The 20,363-nt window shown below is 55.8% G+C and overlaps 1 protein-coding gene across 1 annotated transcript in view; it reads left to right on the top strand.

Moving 5' to 3' along the window:
- Window positions 1-15,601, top strand: part of SACM1L (SAC1 like phosphatidylinositide phosphatase) — a 40,620-nt gene extending 25,019 nt beyond the window's left edge. Inside the window, exons 9-20 of the mRNA XM_045857018.1 lie at window positions 47-132; window positions 923-1,009; window positions 1,681-1,749; window positions 5,329-5,408; window positions 7,585-7,683; window positions 8,505-8,643; window positions 9,395-9,464; window positions 9,881-9,953; window positions 10,684-10,777; window positions 10,899-10,991; window positions 12,027-12,084; window positions 13,862-15,601. Coding sequence (XP_045712974.1) covers window positions 47-132; window positions 923-1,009; window positions 1,681-1,749; window positions 5,329-5,408; window positions 7,585-7,683; window positions 8,505-8,643; window positions 9,395-9,464; window positions 9,881-9,953; window positions 10,684-10,777; window positions 10,899-10,991; window positions 12,027-12,084; window positions 13,862-13,998 — 1,085 coding nt within the window. The 3' untranslated portion in view covers window positions 13,999-15,601. The remainder of the gene's footprint in view (window positions 1-46; window positions 133-922; window positions 1,010-1,680; window positions 1,750-5,328; window positions 5,409-7,584; window positions 7,684-8,504; window positions 8,644-9,394; window positions 9,465-9,880; window positions 9,954-10,683; window positions 10,778-10,898; window positions 10,992-12,026; window positions 12,085-13,861) is intronic.
- The last annotated feature ends 4,762 nt before the right edge of the window (window positions 15,602-20,363 follow it).

Genomic DNA, 20,363 nt, shown 5'->3' with positions numbered 1-20,363 from the left:
TTTCTAATGTGATAAAGACAGTTAATTGAATTTTCTTTCACCTTAGGGATTGATTCTGAGGGCCACGCAGCTAACTTTGTGGAAACAGAACAGATCGTGCACTATGGTGGAAGCAAAGCCTCGTTTGTCCAGGCACGTTGGACTCTGGGGGGCGGACTTGGGGTGGCGGCCAGCCGGCCAGGCTCTGTGCTGGGGTCGCAGCGTTCTGTCCCGTCACTGAAGCTTCTCCCCTCCCTCCTCCCTAAAGTCACATCTCTGTCCACAGTGTGGGGAAAGTGCACCTGGAACAAAGGCGTCCGTTAACCTGGCCCTCGCTTGCTGGTATTTCCTGCCCTTCCGCGAAATCCCTGCAGGCGAGGGTAGGGTCAGAGGGGCGGGGGCTGGGGAGATGGAGCCTCCCCCAGCTCGGTCCTGCAGACCGACGACTCTGGGCGGTGCCGGCGGGACAGCGGGCCCTCGGCCTTGCCCTTCGTTCCGAGGCAGCCTGTCTCTCTCGTTGCCGCCCCCAGGAGTTGTGGAGTTGTGGGCCGCTAGCCCCTCCAGAGCTCTACTGGCCAAACGTGTGAGATTCATGTGAGAAAGCGTGCAGCTGTTTCCCGGTTTTATTTTTATAATGCAAAGTCAGGTAACAGGCGTCACTTGTTAGTTTTGACGCAGATGAACTGGTTTATTTTAGAATTTGGGGGAAACACTGAACGGTGTACTGGGGTCGTGTATATAACGTCAGACGGAGAAAAGCCCCTTCCCAAAAGTGTTCCCACAACACGGGAACTTTAGGAGCGGTACACATGGACTCCTCAGTCGGTGGGTTGTGTTTACGGGTTTTCCTCCGCAGTCACTGGTGTGTGTCTGCCGGTGGCAGCTAGCTGGAAAGTCCAGTCTGCGTGTGGGTTTCCTTTCACGTGGCTCTCTTTTCTTCTAGACGCGGGGATCGATACCAGTTTTCTGGTCCCAGAGACCCAACCTCAAGTACAAACCGCGGCCACAGATCAACAAAGTAGCAAATCATGTGTGTATCTTCCAGGTTTTCCTTGTTGGCTAAAATAGAAGCTAGTTGGCTTTATAATTTATGTATAGAGCATATATTTATTCCTCATAAGTCAGGATTCCTCATCTTTGAGGCCTTTCTTCTTGGTTCTGGCACTCAGTGAGTCCCTCAGGGTGTCCAGCGTGCGGCTGCGTGCAGCCCAGGGTGGCTGTGGATGCGGCCCAGCACAAAGTCGTAAATGTACCTAAAACATCATGAGATGTTTTTGTGATCACGCGTCAGTGTGTATTTATTTAATGTGTAGCCCAGAGACTCCACAGAGTTGGAGTCTCTGCTCCGTTTGGTCCAGACGGTTGTACAGATGGCGTGTCAGGAGTGGGAAAACCAAGCTGTGGTTGAACGGCGTCACACACTCAGACTTGAGAGATTCCGGCGAGATTTGCAACTGCTCGGTGTCCCGAGTGTTCGGCGAGTTCTGGTGGAGACGGTGCTCGGTCACAGCTGCGGCCTCGCAGCTCGGAGCGGCGCGGCCCGGGACTGCCGTTCTCCTCGTGGCGTTCGGACTGTCCACACGAGGACGAGGTTTCTGCAGCGCGGACGTTGAAGAAGATGCTTTAATTGCTTTAAAGCGTCTCACGAAGATCCTCACAGTGTACGCTGATAAAGTGCATAACTCTTTTTTTCTTCTCTAGATGGATGGTTTCCAGAGGCATTTTGACTCTCAGTTAATTATTTATGGAAAACAAGTCATAGTCAACCTGGTATGTTTCTTTCTTGTTTCTGGGGGAGCAAAACAAACCAAGAAAAAGTGACATTTTTAACATAAATGTTACCATTTTAACCATTTTAAGTGTGCAGTTAATGGCATTAGGAATTGTGGGCAGCCTTGGCTGGTGTGGCTCACTGGGTTGAATGCCGGCTTGTGAACCGAAAGGTCATGGGTTCGGTTCCCGGTCAGGGCGTGTGCCTGGGCTACAGGCCAGGTCCCCGGGGGGCGAGTGTGACAGGGCACTGATGAATGTTTCTCTCGTACATTGGTGTTCCTCTCCCTCTCTCTCTTCCTCCCTTCCCTCTCTCTAAAAAATAAGTCTTTAAAAAAACACATTGTGCAACCAGAAACGGTGTTGTACTGACCATTTCCAACGCTTCATCGTACCGAACAGAAGCTCAGTGTTCGTTAAACGTAGCTTCTGCTACCCGCCCCTCCTCTGCCCCAGCTACCTCTGCCCCACGTCCTGTGTAAATCTGCCTGTTCACTGTCTGTTCCTTGGGGCCTTGCTGTTCTGCTACCCGAAGTCCGTTCCTGCCGCAGCGTGTGTCAGTATCCCGTCCCTCTCCGGGACTGAGCGCCCCGTGGTGTGTGTGCCGCGGTTCCTTCACCCCCTGGCCCGCCGGTGGGTGGGCATCGGGGCGTTTCCACGCCGTGTGCAGGCGTCTGTCTGAGTCCCCGAGTCCAGTTCTTCGTCAGCTCTAGTGCCCAGGAATGGAATCGCCGACCCTCATGGTGTTTCTGTGTTTAACTTTTTAAGGAGCAGCCACACTGGAGCTACAGTTCTGAGTGTGCAGAACACAGTTTTGCCTTCCTTCCGACAATGCACCGGGGCTCCGGCATCTCCACACCCGTGCCAGCACTGTCATTTTCCGTAGTTTGTTTTCTATCGTGGTCGTCCTTGTGGGTGTGAGGTGCTGCGCCTTCGCGGTGTTGACGTGCGTCTCTCTGATGACTGGCAATCTGGAGCATCTTTTCCTGTGTCTAGTGGCCATGGGCCTGCCTTCTCTGGAGATACTTTGCAGCACCCTTGCATTTCCTCCCGAGGACCTGCTGTAGCATTCCCTGCGGGGCGGGTCTGGGGACAGTGAGCTCCCTCAGCTCCTGGTTGTCTGAGGCTGTCTGAGCTGCTCTCTCGACTTTGAAAGACCATTTTGCAAAATAGAGAAGTTTTGCTTGACAGTTCTTTTTTTGTTTTGTTTCGTTTTGCTTTTTTTATTTTTTTTAAATTTATTGGGGTGATGTTAATAAAATGACATGAGTCACAGGTGTTCGGTTCTAGTGTGTTCACCAGGGTCCGATCTCCTTCCGTCACCGTCCGTGGGCCCCCCTCTCCCGCCGCTCCCTGTCCCGCTTTCCTTCCGGCAACCACGCGGCTGTCCGAGGCCGTGGACTTTGGTCTGTCTGGTTCGTTCGTTTGTTGTCCCCAGACAGTCCTGCTCTCTCAGTGCGTCACGTGTGCCAGCCCACTGCCTCTGGCTCCGAGGTTTCCGCAGAGAAATGGTCACATGATCCTGTGGAGAATTTACTGTGTGTGATGTGAGTTCAGTGTCCTTTCTGCATCTCAAAGTTTAGTTACAACGTGTTTGGTGCGGGGGGTTTTGGGTTTATACACTGCAGTTTGGTCAGCCTCTTGGGTTTGAAGGTTTATTTTTCATCAAATACGGGAGGTTTGGGGCCACTTTTTCATTAAATACCGTATTTTTTGGACTATGAGACGTCCCTTCCCCCCTCCCCCAGATTTGGGAGGAATAATGGTTGATAATGCCGCTGTTGAGTTCTCTTTACATTTACGTTGGTGAAATATTATGTTATTTATGTTATTAAATATTGTACCACATTTTTTGCTTCAACATTTTTTTCCTATTTTCCTCTAAAACCTAGGTGTGTCCTCTGGTCTGAAAAATACGGTGGTCACTGCGCCCCTTCCTCTGGCCCCTCTTTCCGGGACCCCCACAGTGAGCGCGCAGCCTGCCGGGTGGTGTACGAGAAGGGCCCTGGGCCTCTGTTCCTTTGCTTCTCTCTCCCCTGTCTGCCCCGCACACCTGACTGTGTCGCTTGTCCCGTCTCCAGGCCTGCTGGTTCCCTTTGCTTCCTGCTAAATGTGCTTGTGAGCCCCTTCCGTGACCTTGAACTTCCATTTTGTGCTTTTCAGCCCCAGACTTAGCGTGTGGTTCCTTTCAGTAATCTGTTTCTTTGTTCAGCCTCTCGTTTTGTTCATACACTGTTTTTCTGATTCTCTTTAATTTTTTTGTCCATCTTTTATTACAGCTCTGAGCATATTTTTTTAAAACGATAAGAGAAAGTTTAGAAGGTCACGGAGGTAGGAAAGTGAGCCAGTTGGGCGAGGGACCAGGAAACAAGTTACAGAGGCAGAAGGGCCCCTCGGAGCACAGGGGAGAGAGGCAGGGAGCACGCACTTGGGGCGAAGGGGCGGGGTGGGGCGGGGGGAGACCGCTCTGCTTGAACCTCTTCCTAACAGGGTTTCTGCAGGGGGTTGTGTCCGTCTGCCCGTGGTCACTGAACACACCTTGTTTCCTTGTCTCACCGTGTGCCCCCTGGTTTCCTTGTTGTGGCTGAAATCGGGGCGCCGGCTAACTCCGGACCCACGGGTGTGCTCTTTCTGTGTGTGTGTGTGTGTGTGTGTGTGTGTGTGTGGTTCTGCCCGTTGAAGGCTCCAGCAAGCCGTTTGTTCCGAGACTCCAGACTGGATTTGCTCAGACTGTTTCTTGTCACGTGCGCTCACTGGAGTCTATTCCTTTAGCTCACGTTCAGCCAGTGTTTTGACGGAGATTTCCTTGAATGTCGGGAATTGAAACAAACAAAAAAAAAGAGTGAACATTAGCTCCCAGCCTCTGCAGGTCAGGAGGCCCGCTCTGAGCCCGGGGGTCGGCCTGAGGGGAAGACCGAAGGTGTCCTCAGGACTTTCCAAGCCTGCGTCTCACCTGGGTATGCAGGTGGTGTTCTCGTACGTGGCTGCTTTTTAACGTCCCGATTTCCCAGAGAACATCGCCCCAGAGCCTTACGCAGGCTGGGAGGGTCTGTTGCCTGTCTCTGCTCAGCATCTCGTGCCCCAGGCAGTGGGGGTCTGTGGTCCTGCTGCAGCTTTCCCCAGCAGCGCCCCCCACTCCCCCGTCGTGTTCAGAGTTACGCGGGACAGAGGCAGAGGAGCCCGTCCTTTAGGTCGGAGCAGAACAGACGCCGCGCTGTGCGGCGGAGTGGGGTCTGCCCCCCCCCCCAGTGTGAGGGGGGAGCTGAGAGCGGGTGCCACTGCCCAAGACAAGGACCCTGCTGCACCAGAAGGGGTGGGCGCGAGAGCGCGTCAGAACCCCACCCCAAAACCGTTCCGTGACTTCACTGGTGGATTCTTCCTGATTGGGTGTTTTCCTGGTTGCTGTGAACCTTTGATTGTTTTCCAGAGCTCCTATATAGCTGAATCGGACAGCTTCTGTTTTTTTTTTCAGTGTTTTTGTGAAGGAGCAAGGGCTTAGGGCACCCCAGTCCTCCATTGTGCTGATGCCACTCCCATCTGGAAGAAGCCAAAAGCTCTAGTGTTTGTACTTTTTCACAGGTGAACCAGAAGGGGTCAGAGAAGCCGCTTGAACAAGCGTTCGCAACCATGGTGTCTTCCTTGGGAAATGGAATGATCAGGTACCTGCTGGACACCCGCTGGGGGGCGGTGCGGGTGAGCGGTGCACACACGCACTCACACACACACACACACACACACACGTGCACAGGTCTCACGTGGTGCGTGTTTCATTGACATGCACTTCAACAGTTTTTGTTTTAAATACCAGATCAAAGCATGTTTTTCTTGGCCTGCGATTTTCTCTGGCATAATTTCTGTTGCACAGCATCTTCTTAACAGTGGAGCTTTAACTTGAATTCTGTAACAGTCTGGTCCCTGATTAAACCCCCGCCCTGAGTGGGGTGACACTTGGTCATCGGGGCGCAAGTTGCAGCCCCTTGGACCGCTTCCCGGGGCCCCGCCACCTCGTGAGCTGGAGCGCTTTCCTCCGGCCTGCGGCCCCCAGACACCTCCCGTGGGTGCGCTCGCCTCCCAGGCCGTCCTGAGCTGGAACAGCAGCAGCCAGACTGGGGGGCCTGAGACGGGATCCCAGTCTGAAGCCACGCCCGGGGGCTCCAGGGCGCGTGGGACACGAGAGACCACCGGGCAGGGGAGCACGTCAGACAGTGTGGTTTACTCCTGCTACTCCGTCAGTGCGTGTTCTGGCGGGGATGAGAGGGAAACCAAATGGTTGATTTGTCATCTTTCAGCTCTCTAGTGGGTACTCACTTCCAGTTTTTAGTTCACTGATTCACTTTCCAGTTTTTTAATCTTTGTCACTTTGGGTAAGTGAAGTTGTTTGAGTTCACGGATTGGTGAGTGACCGGAAAGCGAGGAGTCGTGTGCTAGGCCCTCTGAGGCGTGAGCGTGTGCACTGGGACAGACGCGGGGGCCAGGGAGGCCGGGGGACAGAGGTGGGAGTGCCGGTGGCATGCGCTGGGGTTCTCCCCGGGGCTGTGGGCGCAGCGGGGCTGCTGGCCTGCTGGGTCTAGCAGTGTGGTGGTGTACTGAACATCACTGACTGTCCCCAAAGGAAGGCCACGTAAGTCATTCTTGGAGGATACAGATGTGACTCTCGGAGGCTGTAAGCTTGAGAGTCGGTGCAAATACATTTAGGCGCTCGGGACCTGTCCAGAGTCCTGAGACGGGTGTGGAGTTCTGAGTTGTGGTCAGAGCACCCCAGGGACACTGCCCCACTGCCGCTCCGTCACTGCCGTCGGAGCCGCCACTGAAAATGCCCCCCGGCCCCCAAGTCTCGCCGAGGCCGGACCTCCCAGCTCGCTGACCTCTGGTTTCATGCCGACTTCTGGCTTTGTTTCCACCGTCTCCCCCGCGGTGATCAAGGTGCTAGGAGCCCCTCTTGCCTGCTCGGGGTCCCACGTTGTTGGTGCCCCTGCAGCCCCTCGGAGCCCCCTCTGGACGTCGCTGTGTGGACGTGTGCCGTGTCCCCCCAGTCCTCCTCCTCCTCCTCCGTGACCCGGCCTGGCCCCTGGGTGGGGACACGGGCGGAGATGAGCATGCAAGGGTCCCCTGCGTCCTCTTTTCCTCCCGTGACCTTCAGGGACTGGGTCACGATTCCCCTTTCGACGGGGCATTTTCCAGCTCGTGGGCAGCCACCTCACTGTTCAGTGTGCTCCCACAGTGAGAGGCGTGCCCCCTAAATCCAGAGAGCTGCAAAGACCCCATTACAGACCGACCAGCGAGACACTGCTCTCTGCCCCCATGCGTGTGATGTGTGGACGTTGGTACGTGGTCGGTGACTGACCAGAGTGGGGCCGTCCTGCCTGCGTTCCGCTCACACCCCCTAGCACACAACAGACAGCTGCATTGCGTTTGACCGGTTGGGACGTTTTAATGAATGTGAGAACAACAGAATGGGACCCGACCCGTTGCACATGGGGCGAGAGAACAGGCGTGTGCCAGGTACTCGGGTGGAGGGGCTCCTCTGCGTCCCGCACCTGACTGCCGTGCCTTTGTGCACCTCTCCAGCACTGGGCGGGCCGAGTCCGCCCCACCCGAGGGCCCCCGAGGAGCCCGTGGGGCAGGACGCGTGTGCGGGTTTCCCTTCGGGGGGGCGGTGAGCGTGAGAAGAAGGTGGCGTGTGCGCAGTGGCACACCCGGAGTGGAGCAGGGCCTGCTGTCCCGGCCGCCCGTGCGTGTGCTGGGGTGCGCAGGGGGCCGGTGTGCACGTGCTCCTGGGAGGAGGGAGACGAGTGCTCGGTCCTTGGCCAGTTCGAGTGCCTCTCCTTTCGGCAGGTACATCGCCTTTGACTTCCACAAGGAATGTAAGAACATGCGGTGGGACCGGCTGAGCCTTCTGCTGGAGCAGGTAGCAGACATGCAGGACGAGCTGAGGTAAGCTGTCTCGCCCCGTGTCCCTGCGGAGGTGGGGGGGGTGTCTGTATGCGCGTCTGCCGTGTTCACTCTTTACTCGCAGACTTGCAGACACAGGTCCCCGGATGGACGGACAGCGCTGGTCTGCGCTGCTGTCTCTAGCGTTTTCTTTTGTTGAAAAGATGAGACTTCGTGATCTTTAAAAATTTGTTGTAGAGATGGGGAGGAAGGGAGAAACATCTGTTGGTTGCCTTCCGAAGGCGCCCCAACCTGCAGCCCAGGTGTGCGCCCTGGGCGGGAGGGGAGCCCGCAGCCTTCCCGTTGTGGCCTGGTGCCCCGCCAGCGGGGCTGCACCGCCAGGGCTAAAAATGCTGTTTTCACAAGTCCTTAAAAGTGACCCGCAGCGGGGCATTTCTGTGTTGTTATAAGTTATCTTCCACACATTTACACATTTTTTACACCACAAAGTTAGTTTGCTGCTATTTTATGGGTTTTTTCCCACTGCACGTTCCCGTGCAGGTTCGCGCCGTGGGCCTTCCTCGTCTTCGTGAGGGTGGGAAGCCGCTGGGGTTTCCGCGTCGCCCGGGGCGTGACACGGTCCAGTGGGACGTGCCCGCCGCTGCTTCCTGCCGCGGGGGCGGTGGCCTGTGATGCGGCGCCTGCTCTTTCTCGGCGTCTCTCTGGTCTGTGGCCGTCGAGTACGCCTGGACCGTGCATTTCCTCTCCGACCTTTTAATGCACTGGTTCCAGCAACGTTGCTGATGGGAGGCCTGTGTCATGAGAGCATGTCCTTAGTAGGTGTCACCGACTTCTATGAGAGTGTTTATACAAATGTGTTTTAGTTATTTTCTAGTGGACTCGACCGGCAAGGTGGTGGCGACCCAGGAGGGCGTGTTCCGCAGCAACTGCATGGACTGCCTGGACCGGACCAACGTGATCCAGAGCCTGCTGGCGCGGCGCTCGCTGCAGGCCCAGCTGCAGGTGCGGCTCCTGTGAGCGCACGGCCGGAAGCTGAGGAGACTTGGTCCTTAAAGACCAGGGACAGAGTCCTGCACGTGGCCCTCTCCCCAAGCCCACTCATGTTGTTGCCGTGTCTCGCCACCCACGGCGGCGTGTTTTCCGTGGCCGCGGCCCGTCTGCTCACGCCCAGCGTTAGTCGTGCCGTGCCCTCCGGCGTCGGGCGGAGCCACAGTCGCCCAGCGTTGCCTTCAGTTACACTGCAGCTCCCCGAGCCCTTTGGGTCACACTTTCAGCTCATAAACAATGGCACTGTAGAGACTGTGTCTGTACGCATTGTTTTTAACGTGGAGTATTTCCTTTGGCTGATCCCCAGAAGCTCAGTTACTGGGTTAAAGGGAACGTACATCCATATAGCTACATAGACACGTATCTATGTGTACACATGTATATATATGACTTTTCCAGAGCATCCCGCCAGTTCACGCAGGCATCAGCCAGCAATAAGTGAATCTATTGCATTGCACTCTTACCAGCATTAGATACTTTTACTTGAAACTTTTTTTCTGTTTCAATAATATGAAGTAGTACCTAGAGGTGGCTTTTATTTGCGTCTCCTGTGTTACTGGCGGGGCCCCCGGGGCCTGCGGAGCGGGCAGCACACCCCCCCCAGCAGCCAGGAGCCGCGGGAGAGGAGCTGAGGACGGCCTGCTTTGGCTGCTAAACCTGGGCGCTGAGACCTTCCGCACGTAAACACGGGGCATCCTTCTTTCAGAGGCTGGGCGTTCTGCACGTGGGACAGAAGCTTGAAGAACAAGATGAATTTGAGAAGATTTACAAAAATGGTAGGTGTTTAACACAGGCAGTTACTCAGGTTTTGAAATAATATTTAATAATATTTTCAATATGTTATTGGTTATGCTAATACAATTGTTCCGTTTTCCTTTTTTTATTTAATTTTTTAAAGATTTTATTTATTTATTTTTAGAGGGGGAAGGGAGGGAGAAAGAGAGAGAGAGAGAAACATCAATGTGCGGTTGCTGGGGGCCGTGGCCTGCAACCCAGGCATGTGCCCCGACTGGGAATCGAACCTGCGATGCTTTGGTTCGCAGCCTGAGCTCAATTCACTGAGCTATGCCAGCCAGGGCCTATTTTCTTTTAAAAAAATGTATTTTGTACTAGTATTTTAGTATTAGTATTTTAGATTTAGAATCTGGCTGTCTTTGCATCAGTGTCCGCTGATCTTGACCCTTGTCCACAGCCTGGGCCGACAACGCGAACGCTTGTGCCAAGCAGTATGCGGGGACCGGCGCCCTGAAGACCGACTTTACCAGGCAAGCTCGCCTCGGACACAGCGGCCTTGCCGACAGGCTGCTGGCCGTCCTGGGGCAGCAGCGGGGGCGGAGCCCGGGCCAGGATGCCGGCGTGGGGTGCGGCCGGCGCTCCCTGGTGGGCATTTCCGCTCCCTGGTGTTCGGATGCACCAACAGCTGAGAAGCCGAGAACCACGGCTGCCCGGTCCCTCTCGGCCGCTGTCTGCGCACCCGGGTCACCCCAGTCGGGTTCCGCAGGTTGGGCTGGGGGGCGGGGCCCAAGGCCTGCGCGTTCTAGAAGTGCCCAGGCGGTTCTGAGGCTGCCTCCTGGAGCCACGTGGGGCAGCGCGAGGCGGGGCGGTTTGGTCCCAGACGTGGCTGGGCCTCTTCTGCTCGGCGTGTTTCCCGGGGGCCAAGCGCCATTCCTCAGTCGTGCTGCCGTTGCGAGCCGCTCAGCCCGGGCTTGGCGTCGCTCTCCCCGTTTCTCGCCCTGGCTCCGGAGACGGAATGTTCCTCCTCTGCGAGCTGCTTCCTTGGTGTTTCACAAAGGAGCACACATTCCTTGGGCCTGCTGGGTGGTCGGTTTCCTTTGTGAGGCCCCCCCTCCGTGCTCTCAGGGCTGGTTTCTGAAATCTGTGTAGCTGCCGTACCTCCCTACCGCGTACTTTGGGGCCACTGTTACTCCCGCTATAAAGCAGGATGAGAATTTAATGTGGAAATACGTAACTCGGAACTTAACCTCTTCCACCCAGAACCGGGAAGAGAACGCAGCTGGGACTTCTGAAGGACGGCTGGAACTCGCTGCTCCGGTATTACAAGAACAACTTTTCTGACGGCTTCCGGCAGGTGGGTTTGGACTGGATGCTCACCTCCGGTCACTAGGAGGCCGGCCAGTCCTTGGCACCGTTCCCCGGTGACGTGGTCACTCCCGACGTGAAGCTCATCATTTCCTTTGTTTCTGTTCCAGGACTCCATAGACCTGTTCCTTGGGAACTATTCGGTGGATGAGTTAGACTCTCACAGTCCCTTAAGTGTTCCGAGGGACTTGAAGTTCCTGGCTGTAAGAAACCTTTATGTCTTTCAAGCCATTAAAAGCGCTGTATCTGAAGGCGTGGGTGGGGCTGCCTTCTCTAGATTCACAACAGTGTGTGGGGTTGTGTGTGGGGTTCTGGCTGGGGCGTTGGGGCTCAGGCTCCCCGTCGGGGAGGGTCTGGGGGGAGGGAAGCCACTTAGGAGCGTCGGTGTCCTCCCGGTTTCACTTTCTCTCTCATCCTTCTCACGCACGTCCCTGTGCCGTGAAGACACTGGCAAAGGGAGTGTGGGAGGTGTCGCGTCCAGGCAGACTCCCCCCTTACAGTCGGGGGTTGGGGGCAGACTTGAGTCCTGGAAGACAAAGCACAGGCGTATACACACACCTCGGAGGCGCTGCAGGCTCGGTTCCAGGCACTGCGAGAAAGCGGGTATCGCATTCAAGTGCGCCACGCGAGTGTCCTGGTTTCCTGGTGCACGTAAAAATGTGCACTAGACTGTAGTCTGCTAATGTACATATCTTGATTAAAAAGTACTTCATTCCTGAAAAGTGCTAACCATCATCTGAGCCTCTAAGAAAAATGGCCCTCATAGACTTGCTGGACACTGGGTCGCCACAAACCTGCCATTTGTTTAAAAAAAACCCGCACCTGCCACGCACAGGAAGGCCAGGTGCAGGGAGCTGAGGTGCGCGGGCGAGGCCGCGGCGCCCTCTCCGTCTCTGACTCCTGCTCACTGGCCTGTGCGGGAGCCTCTGGAGGCCCCCTCGGGGGCGGAGGGGCCGGAGCAGGAGGGGCAGGGTCCCATGCCGGGGCCCCCATGCAGCCTCCCTCCCTCAGTGCTCCGTTTGCAGCGGAGTCTTGCCCCGCGGACCTGGTCACACGGCCGGTCCGAGAGCCGGGCGGTCGGGACCGAGCCCCTGGGTGGTGACGATGTTCTGTTGGAAAAGGCTGTTTGTCTGTTGGGCTGTGGAAGTGTCCCTCTTCTTCGGGGAAAGCACGCACAACTGATGAGGCGGCCGCTGGTCGGCTCTCTCCCTGATGGCCTCTCTCCGCTCTCTTTGCAGCTGCCCATCATCATGGTGGTGGCCTTTTCCATGTGCATTATCTGTCTGCTGATGGCCGGTGAGTCCGCCCCTGTCCCATGTCCTCGTGTCCGTTTTTCAGAAGGCCGGGCCCTCCTCGCGCGGCGCCCTCAGTGTCTGGGTCTGCGCGGCTGGGCGTTCCCCAGCTCAGCGCCCCGAGCGGCGCGAGCAGGCGGGACGAGTCCCGAGATGCAGCCGGAGGAGAAACACATACTCGGTAGCTTCACAAACGTTTCCTTCTCGAGAGTTCTGAAACTTTTTCCTGCGCCAAAGTCGTACCTAGAAATCGTAGAAAATACAGGGAGGCAGAAGGAGGAAGGTACTTGTCCTGCCTCCCACAGATGCACGGACCACTCTTAATTCTTTGATGTTTTAATCTTTGCGATTGTGTGTGATGTTTTTCAGAGTGAGGTGTACGTTTTTTGTAGTGTTTTTTCTCACTGAGCAATGTGAATATTTTCCCATGTTCCTTATTTTTAAGGACTGCAGAGTGTTCTATTTATAGATGCATAGTTTGTTTAACCAGCCACCTATTGGACACACTAGTGTTGATAGTAGATTAATACAGTACTTACAACTTTTAATCGATTGAGAGCAAGATCGCTCGAGAGCTGAGCGGACACGGTCTTCCCTGGCTTTCTCTCTCTCTCTCTCGACATTCCCTTACGTTAGGAAGTTCATGAGCTCCGCAGATGTGAGTGTCTCCGCGGAGCGATACTCAGCGCTCCGGGCGCTCCGTTCCGGCCCGTGCCTGTCGTGCTGCGCTAAGAGGTGCGGCCTTAGGCACTCAGGGAGAAGGGACACCCCGCCCTCGCCCTCCCCCTGAGTCCTGGGGCCGGCACTTCTCAGCTTGGCCGCATTCCCTGCAGCGGCTGCTGCATTTGAGTGTGCTGTGAAAGTAGGTTATGGAGTTTTGTCTTAGACGCTTATTAACACGTAACTTTTCTGACACATGTATATTTTATAGTTATTTTTGTGTAGATATTTGGATCGCAGCTCATACTGTGAACTGAACTACCCGTGATGTGCCCTGACCGGCTGGCTAAGTCTGTTGGAGTGTCGTCTCGTACACCAGAAGGTGGCAGTTCGATCCCTGGTCAGGGCACGTAGGCGAGGCAATAGATATCTCTCTCTCTCTCCCCCTTCCTTCCTCTCTAAAAGCAATAAAAAACACATATCTTTGGGTGAGGATTAAAATATATATATATATATATTTTAACAATATAGACTAAAATAGACTAGTAATAACGTTTTTTATTTTAAGTAAATGTCTTTTTTTTAAGATTTTATTTATTTATTTTTAGAGAGGGAAGGGAGGGAGAAAGAGAGAGAGAGAGAACAATGTGTGGTTGCTGGGGACCTGGCCTGCAACCCAGGCATGTGCCCTGACTGGGAATGGAACCTGCGATGCTTTGGTTCCCAGCCTGCACTCAATCCACTGAGCTATGCCAGCCAGGGATAGTTTCTTATAATAATAAAATATATAATCTAAAAGCAGTTATTATTTGTGTGATATAACATGAAACAGTTCAGTCGACTGCTTCTCCGGGTGTGGCCCCTGGGCCAGCAGTGGGCAGAAATGCAGGCTCCCGGGCCCCGACCCGCCGAGTCAGGAAGGCTGGGCGGGACTGGGGGAGACCCCGACACCTGCGGAGCCTGAGCTCGGCTGCTCTAGGTCTGCAGCGAGCGGCGCTCCTCTCGTCCCGTAAGTGTGTCTGCACACCCGGGGGTCAGCACGTGCTGAAGGCCGACAGCGGGCTCCGGTGTCCGTGGGCAACCACGCTGGCTCATCTCCTCTCCGTTCCTTCTGTCAACAGGTGACACCTGGACAGAAACGCTGGCCTACGTGCTCTTCTGGGGAGTTGCGAGCTTCGGCACCTTCTTCATCATCCTGTACAACGGCAAAGATTTCGTTGACGCCCCCCGGCTGGTCCAGAAGGAAAAGATAGACTGAGTCTGTGTCTGTGGAAAGCGGCTCGGCTCAGAAGACTCCGCCGTGCAGAGCTGGAGTCTTTACTGACCCGCTTTCCACAGCAGCTGGGGCCGCGCACGGCTGTGGCCCGGAGCACGCCGGGCTCCGCGTGGGTGGCAGCGTCGCATCTGTCCGTCCGGCGTCACTGTCTCGACGACCTCCTCCTCACCGTCGGGACCGCCACGCCGAGAGCTTCAGCTGTTCCGCGGTGCAGGCGCGACCTGAGTTCAGCTCACGGGACGGAAGGAACCTGCTCATCGTCCGTTTAATCAACTCTTGCAGAATTAGTGATATTTAAAAATCCAGCTTCTTTCATGACTTAAAACAGTGAAATTATTTTTCTAGCTCGGTTTCACCTTCGCCGTCACGGAAGCAGTGGCCGTCGGCGAGCATACTTCTCCGCACCTCTCTGGGCTTCCCTTAGGAGTGTGATAAGAAGCTAACTCCGCCGTTTGTAAGATGTGAGTCTTTACATTCACCGAGGAGTTGGACAAAGCAGGCTGGGGCTTTGTGGCGGGCGGGGCGGGGCGGGGGCCGTGTTCTTGGGAGTTTCAGTCGGGCTGCCTTCGGGGGGCGGCCCAGTGTGAGTGTGATGAAGAAGGTCAGGTATTCTCTATCTTTCCTAAAGGGGTAAATGAAATCAAAGAATGTAAAGTCTCTCTCTCACGCTAACAGTCCAACGCCGGCTCTCTGTAAGGACCGCCCCGGCGTGGGAAGCACCCTCGGTTGGCCCGCCACTTCCTCCCGGGCACTCTGGTTTCCCTGGGGCCCTCCGTGGGGACGCAGGGGACGCAGGGCCCCCGAGGGGCTGCTGTGCCGGGGCGGCGGTGACGCCGAGGGAACCCAGTGCGTTCGGGTGGGGCGTGGCTCTCCAATCAGGGACCAGCGTCAGCGTTAATGTACGTGAACCAACCAACCTGGAAACACGCTTCAGCCGCCGTGCGTAGGCCTGAGCCGGGCTGTACCTTCAAACTGTAATTATGAGGTTTAACTAGTAGAAGAGTCCGTGAGGTGGTGTAACTGCCACTGTTTTAAAACAGTTCGGTTAAGTGCTGCTACAGTGTTTGTGTTGTGCTTGGGAATATGTACAGTTTTCAATAGCAGTCTTCTTTTCCTTAAACATCTTTAAAAGCACCCTTATTTCAACATTACCTTTTTTTCCCCATCATTATCTTTTGTAAACATTAATAAGAACTGTTGCTTTTAGAAACTCTAAAGGCAGTAATAGCTGGAAAACCTTCTGTAGCTTAAATCAGTCATTAAAACTCGCACTAGGGTAAGTAATTAGAACTACCTGTCCCTAACGTGTAAATAAGCAGAATTTGTCCCAAAGACGAAATGCCGAAACTCGGCCCCTGCCCGCTGCCGCGTGTCTCTCTGACGCCGCCGGGCCGTTGGCGTCGAGGACCTCCCTTCACGTCGAGGACCTCCCTTCACGACGACGGAACCCGAGCCGCCGGCTCTGCCGCAGGGGGGTGGGGGGGGAGCCGATGCCGGCGTGGTGGGTCGCACCCTGCCGTGCTCTGTTCTGAACTCACGTACTGTATATCCGTAAGTGGAAATAAAATGTCATATTTTCTAACCACTCACGGTCGGTGTCGTTCCTGCGCTTCGTCCCCAAAGGAACGAACGCCTTTTCAGCTGGAGTCGTCGACACCCTGCGAAGCCGCGTGGTCAGCGGGGAGCAGGCCGGCAACACTGGGGAGCAGGAGGGTCCGTCGCTTCGGAAACTCTCCGTCACGGCCACTCGGGAAACTGTGTGTGTCCTCACAGCAGTTACTTCTGAGGACAGATAAAACCAGGGAGATACTTAGTGCCCAGTGTGAGGTCCGCACAAACGGGCCCTTAGTCCCCGCCCCCACCCCCTACGGGCATTTGTTTCTCAGGTGACACAGGTCTCAACTGAGACGTGGGACAGCATTGCTCAGTAGATGGTGTTCTCTCGCCCCATGGCGGTGTCAGCCCCTGAGGGAGCGCCTGGGGGCCTCGGAGACCCCCCCGAACTGGGCAGGGACCTGGGGGTCCTGGGCACAGGCGATGAGCCGCGCCACACTGCCGCGGGCTGCGTCCTGCCGTCCCCGGTGTGGGCTCTGCGGGTGGCCGTCCCCTGCTCCCCACCGCCCGTGCCGTCTTCCTGCAGAGGGTTTCTCGGTGGCCCCCCACGCTGCCCTGTGGCCTGCCTCCCCTGCGGTGCACTCACTGATCGGGGCTCTGCCCAGCGGCCTGTGCCCTCGGTCCGTGGGGAGAAGAGAAAAGCCGCTTCTGAGCGCGGGATTAGTGTCTAGTCTGGATGAGGTTTAGTCAGGGCATTCCCGAGCCACCTACTTGTGCTCTCAGTCTTTGCTGGTGGCCCCCTCAGGGCTCAGGGGCGGGGCGGGACTGGGGGGAGAGCTGGTGCTGGGGGGACCCCCACATCATTGGACGGAGAGTCGGTCCATCTGACGGCCTGGGGTTGACTTCCTGTGTCAGGTCGGGAGTTGGGAGGAAATGAACAGAATCCCCAGTGACTGTGGGGTAAGATGTGTGCGGGGGGGTGCTGGGGGGTGTGGCTTAAAAAACGAGGGGCTTTGGGTTTCTTCCTCCAGCTTGCCTGAGAGTCTTGGTGCCAGAAGATACTAAATTATTGTGATACAGGTTTAGTGAGGATAAACCCTTCAAGTCCTAGGTTGCTTGCCCCGTAGGCCTCCAGCATGGCAGCCTGGTTCATCAAAGCCAGCAAGATGGGAGTTCCTGTCCTTTGACAACATCTGGGAAGTGTCCCATCCCATCACTTTCGTCACATTCTATGCTTTAGAAACGAGCCACCCCCCTCCAGCTCAGCCCAGGAAGAGGGAGCTTCAGGGGGGCCATAAGTACCAGGAGGTGGGGATCTCTGGGGCCGTCTTAGACGTCGGCTCCACAGCCAGTCAGGAGAGGAAGATGCGCAGGTGTGACGCGGAGCAGGCGTGGAGGGAACCAGGTGGCCTGCAGGGGGTGGGGCTTTGGCTCAGGCCCAGGTGTCCTGGTTGCCCCCAAAGTGGCATAAAACAATGGGAACTTTGGCTCACAAAAGCCTGCGATTTGAGCAGGAGCTCGTGGGCCCTGATCACCTGATTCCACTTAACGTCAGTTGTGCGGTGCAAAGCCTGGTGCCCACAATCCCAGGGAATGTGCTCGCTCACCTGTGAGAGGAGGGAGCCCCGAGAGGAAGCGGGTTCCGGGGGGACACAGCAAGCACACCGGGGACTCCCCTCCCGGGCACCACCAGGCTGCTGGTACCCGCGACCCCTCTCCCTTCCCTCCCCGGAAGGGGTGTGCGGGAAAGACCCTGCTGCAGGGGTTGGCCACCCCTGCTCAGCCTAAAGCTTCACCTCTCCCCTCCTGATGCTTTCTGGGGCCTGGGACAGAGTGGGGGCGGGGGGCACAGAACCTGCACCTTGGAAGCCCCGTGTCCTCTGCCTCCCAAAGCCACCGCATCTTACCCAGAGATCACACACGTCTTCTTTCTTCACATTTCTTCCTAGTCGAGTGCACACAGGTGCCCCTAAACAGGTGCATCGTTGACTCTCGTGTCTCGCACTCCTCCTCTGGGCTGGATGTCATGCAGAAGCTCCAAGAACGGGCCTTCACTGGGGGAGGGGCAGCGAAGAAGATTTCATGATCCCAGTGAGGGCCCTGGTCCCAGGGGAGCTGCTGGACAGCCTCTTGGTTCTCAGCACTCCCCTTTATAGATTATTCACGAATTTTTACTTGTTGGTTTCAGCCAAAGGTCCAAGTGTCCGCTCACCAGTTTCAGTGATGTGTGACTGTGGCCCGTTTGTTATTCTAGCTGTGCAAAGCTCAAGTATCACCCATTAAAAGATCACGTTACATTCCATGTCCTAACCTAAGCTTCCAGCAGGGCTGGGTTTGAACGTGGACTCTGAGGACAGGGAAAGTAGGAAGCGCTGGCGGTGTGTCGTGTTTAGGAGAATTCGAGATGCTCTCGCCGGGCCCCGGGACCGTGCGTTCTCCTGGCTTCCGCCCAGTTAGTCCCTGTGGCAGTGCCTGGTCCTCGCCCCTCTCTACCCCGTCCTGGCTGAATCCTTCCGGAGGGGAGCCTGGCTGTGTTGTGAGCCCGGAACTGGGGCAAGGCTCAGCTGGGTGGTTCTTCTGTTCCAGACGGCACTGATGGGGGTCACTCAGTCGTGCTCAGTGGACGGATGGGTGGGTGGGTCTGTCTGGCGCAGGTTGGTGTGACGAGTTAGCAAGGAGGGCTGGAGAGTGGGCCGTGCTGGTGCTGTGACCTGGAGCTCCGCATGGCCCTGCAGCATGGCGGCCTCAGAGCAGTTGGGCTGGGCTTCTCCCTGCCAGCTCAGGGCCGCCTGGGCCAGTGGGTTGTTTTCTTTTTTTTTTTTTTAGGTCTTGGACCTGAGCACTCTTACCCAGGTCCACACTCACCCTGGGAGATGACACTCAGACCTGCAACTTTAAACAGCATCTCCGTGCTGGTGGTCCCCAACTGAGTCTCTGGACCGGACCCTTCCCAAAGCCCCAGAGCCTTATACTGGATGTCTCCCCGATTCTCAGACATCTCAGACGTGGTAGGTCAGACGGAGCCCTTGATCCCTGTTCTGCAGACTCATTCCGTCCCCAGCTCTCTCCGTCTCACAGAAGGCCGCCAGCATCCACCCAGCACGTCAAGCATTCTATTCCTCTCCTGCTCTGAACTATGCATCCAATCCGTAAGCAGGTCCAGGCAGCTCTCCCCCCGGAATAAAAGTCAAACCTGCCCACCTCTCTCCACGCCCGTTTCCAAGGCCCTGCCGTCATCATCCCTCCTGTGAACTTCCTGAAGGAGCTGCTGGTGTGATTCTCCAACTTCCCGTCTATACCCCGCCCCACTCCCTGCTCCCCAGGTGCCAGTGATCTTGCAAGTGCAAGTGAGAATCCCTAGGGTGCCTGTGTTAACCACTCAGTGCGGTTCTGTTGCCGAGTCCCATCCAGGCTCCTTGCTGTGGCCCCCAAGGCCCCTGTGGCCCGGCCCCTGGCAGCCCCCGCAGTTCACCTCCACTCTCTCTTCCTCCCTCCAACCTCAGGCCTCCTCCTTCCACCTGCTCAGCGCAGGGCCTTCGCCCTTGCGGTGGCCCGTGCCTGGATGGACCTTCCAGCAACTCCAATAACTAGTTCATTCTTCTCCTTCAAAACCCAGTTCACGGAGCTCCCCCTCGACCACGGATTGAAGTGCCGTCCCTCTCACACCGTCACTTGGCCCCCATTTCCTTCTTAGAAACAACCACAGCCTGTGATCATCTCACGTATCGTCCATCACTGTCTCTCTTGCTTTCCAGAATATGGGCGCATAAAAGGCCAGGGGCTGTGTCTGCCCTGCTCCGCGCTGTCCCCAGCGCCCACCCGGGGACTGGTTTGTCTCACACCAGCTGGGGATCTCAGTGGAGGCTGATGCTATGCAGGTGGGCAGTAGGGAGAAAAGCAACTCACGTGTAAGAAACTGGTCAAGAAATTCTGGTTCAGAATTTCTTATTTGTAGATGCACTTTTTTGCTTTGCAAAGTGATGTTGAAATCTGTTTTTTTTCTTCCCTTCCCCTGATGTTGAGCAGAAAATGATGAGTTCATTAATTCCCTGCCCCAGCTTTTCTATCTATGTAGTGGAACAGCCATGAATGTATTTTTCCATGAAAAGTACCCCAACAAAAATCGAAGACGCCCTGGCTGGTGTGGCTCAGCGGATTGACTTCTGACCTGCGAACTAAAGGGTCACTGGTTGAATTCTCACGCAGGGCACATGCCTGAGTTGCAGAGCAGATCCCCAGTAGGGGCCGTGCGAGAGGCAACCACACACTGACCTTTCTCTCCCTCTCTTTCTCACTTCCTTTCCCTCTCTCTAAAAATAAATAAAAATCTTAAATAAAAGAATCGAAGATGGTGGTTTACTCACGCTTTCCCAGAAGCACAGTTGTAAAGTGCTGCGCTAACAACCCACTGTGCTTTCTCATGGCCTGGGCCAAAGAGAGAGCCAGAGATAGGCCGACTGCCCAGGACGCCGCACAGAGGGCAGGGAGGATTCTGCAGCAGTTCAGGAGAGCTCCGACTTTGCCTTAACTTCAGATAATTAGAAACTTTTTATTCTAATTTTTCTTACGGAACCTAGCCTTCCCCTGCTCGAGTTCCGGGTCTCCTACACGGCCCCGGTGTGGTTTCACTGGGCTCACACGGAAGCAAACGTGGAAAAGATGATAGAAAAAAGACTGGGTGGATTCTCCTCCTCTTCTTCACGTTCCATTTTTCCCAAATTAGCTTGCATGTTTACGGAAGGAAGGAAAACATTGAGTCAAGAAAGAGGCTTTAACACTGCAACCAGTGAATG

This window comes from Phyllostomus hastatus, unplaced genomic scaffold, assembly GCF_019186645.2.
Source record: "Phyllostomus hastatus isolate PE091 unplaced genomic scaffold, TTU_PhHast_1.1 phas_scaffold_129, whole genome shotgun sequence".
Taxonomy (NCBI): Eukaryota; Metazoa; Chordata; class Mammalia; order Chiroptera; family Phyllostomidae; genus Phyllostomus; species Phyllostomus hastatus.
This window is presented reverse-complemented; position numbering and strand designations above follow the sequence as displayed.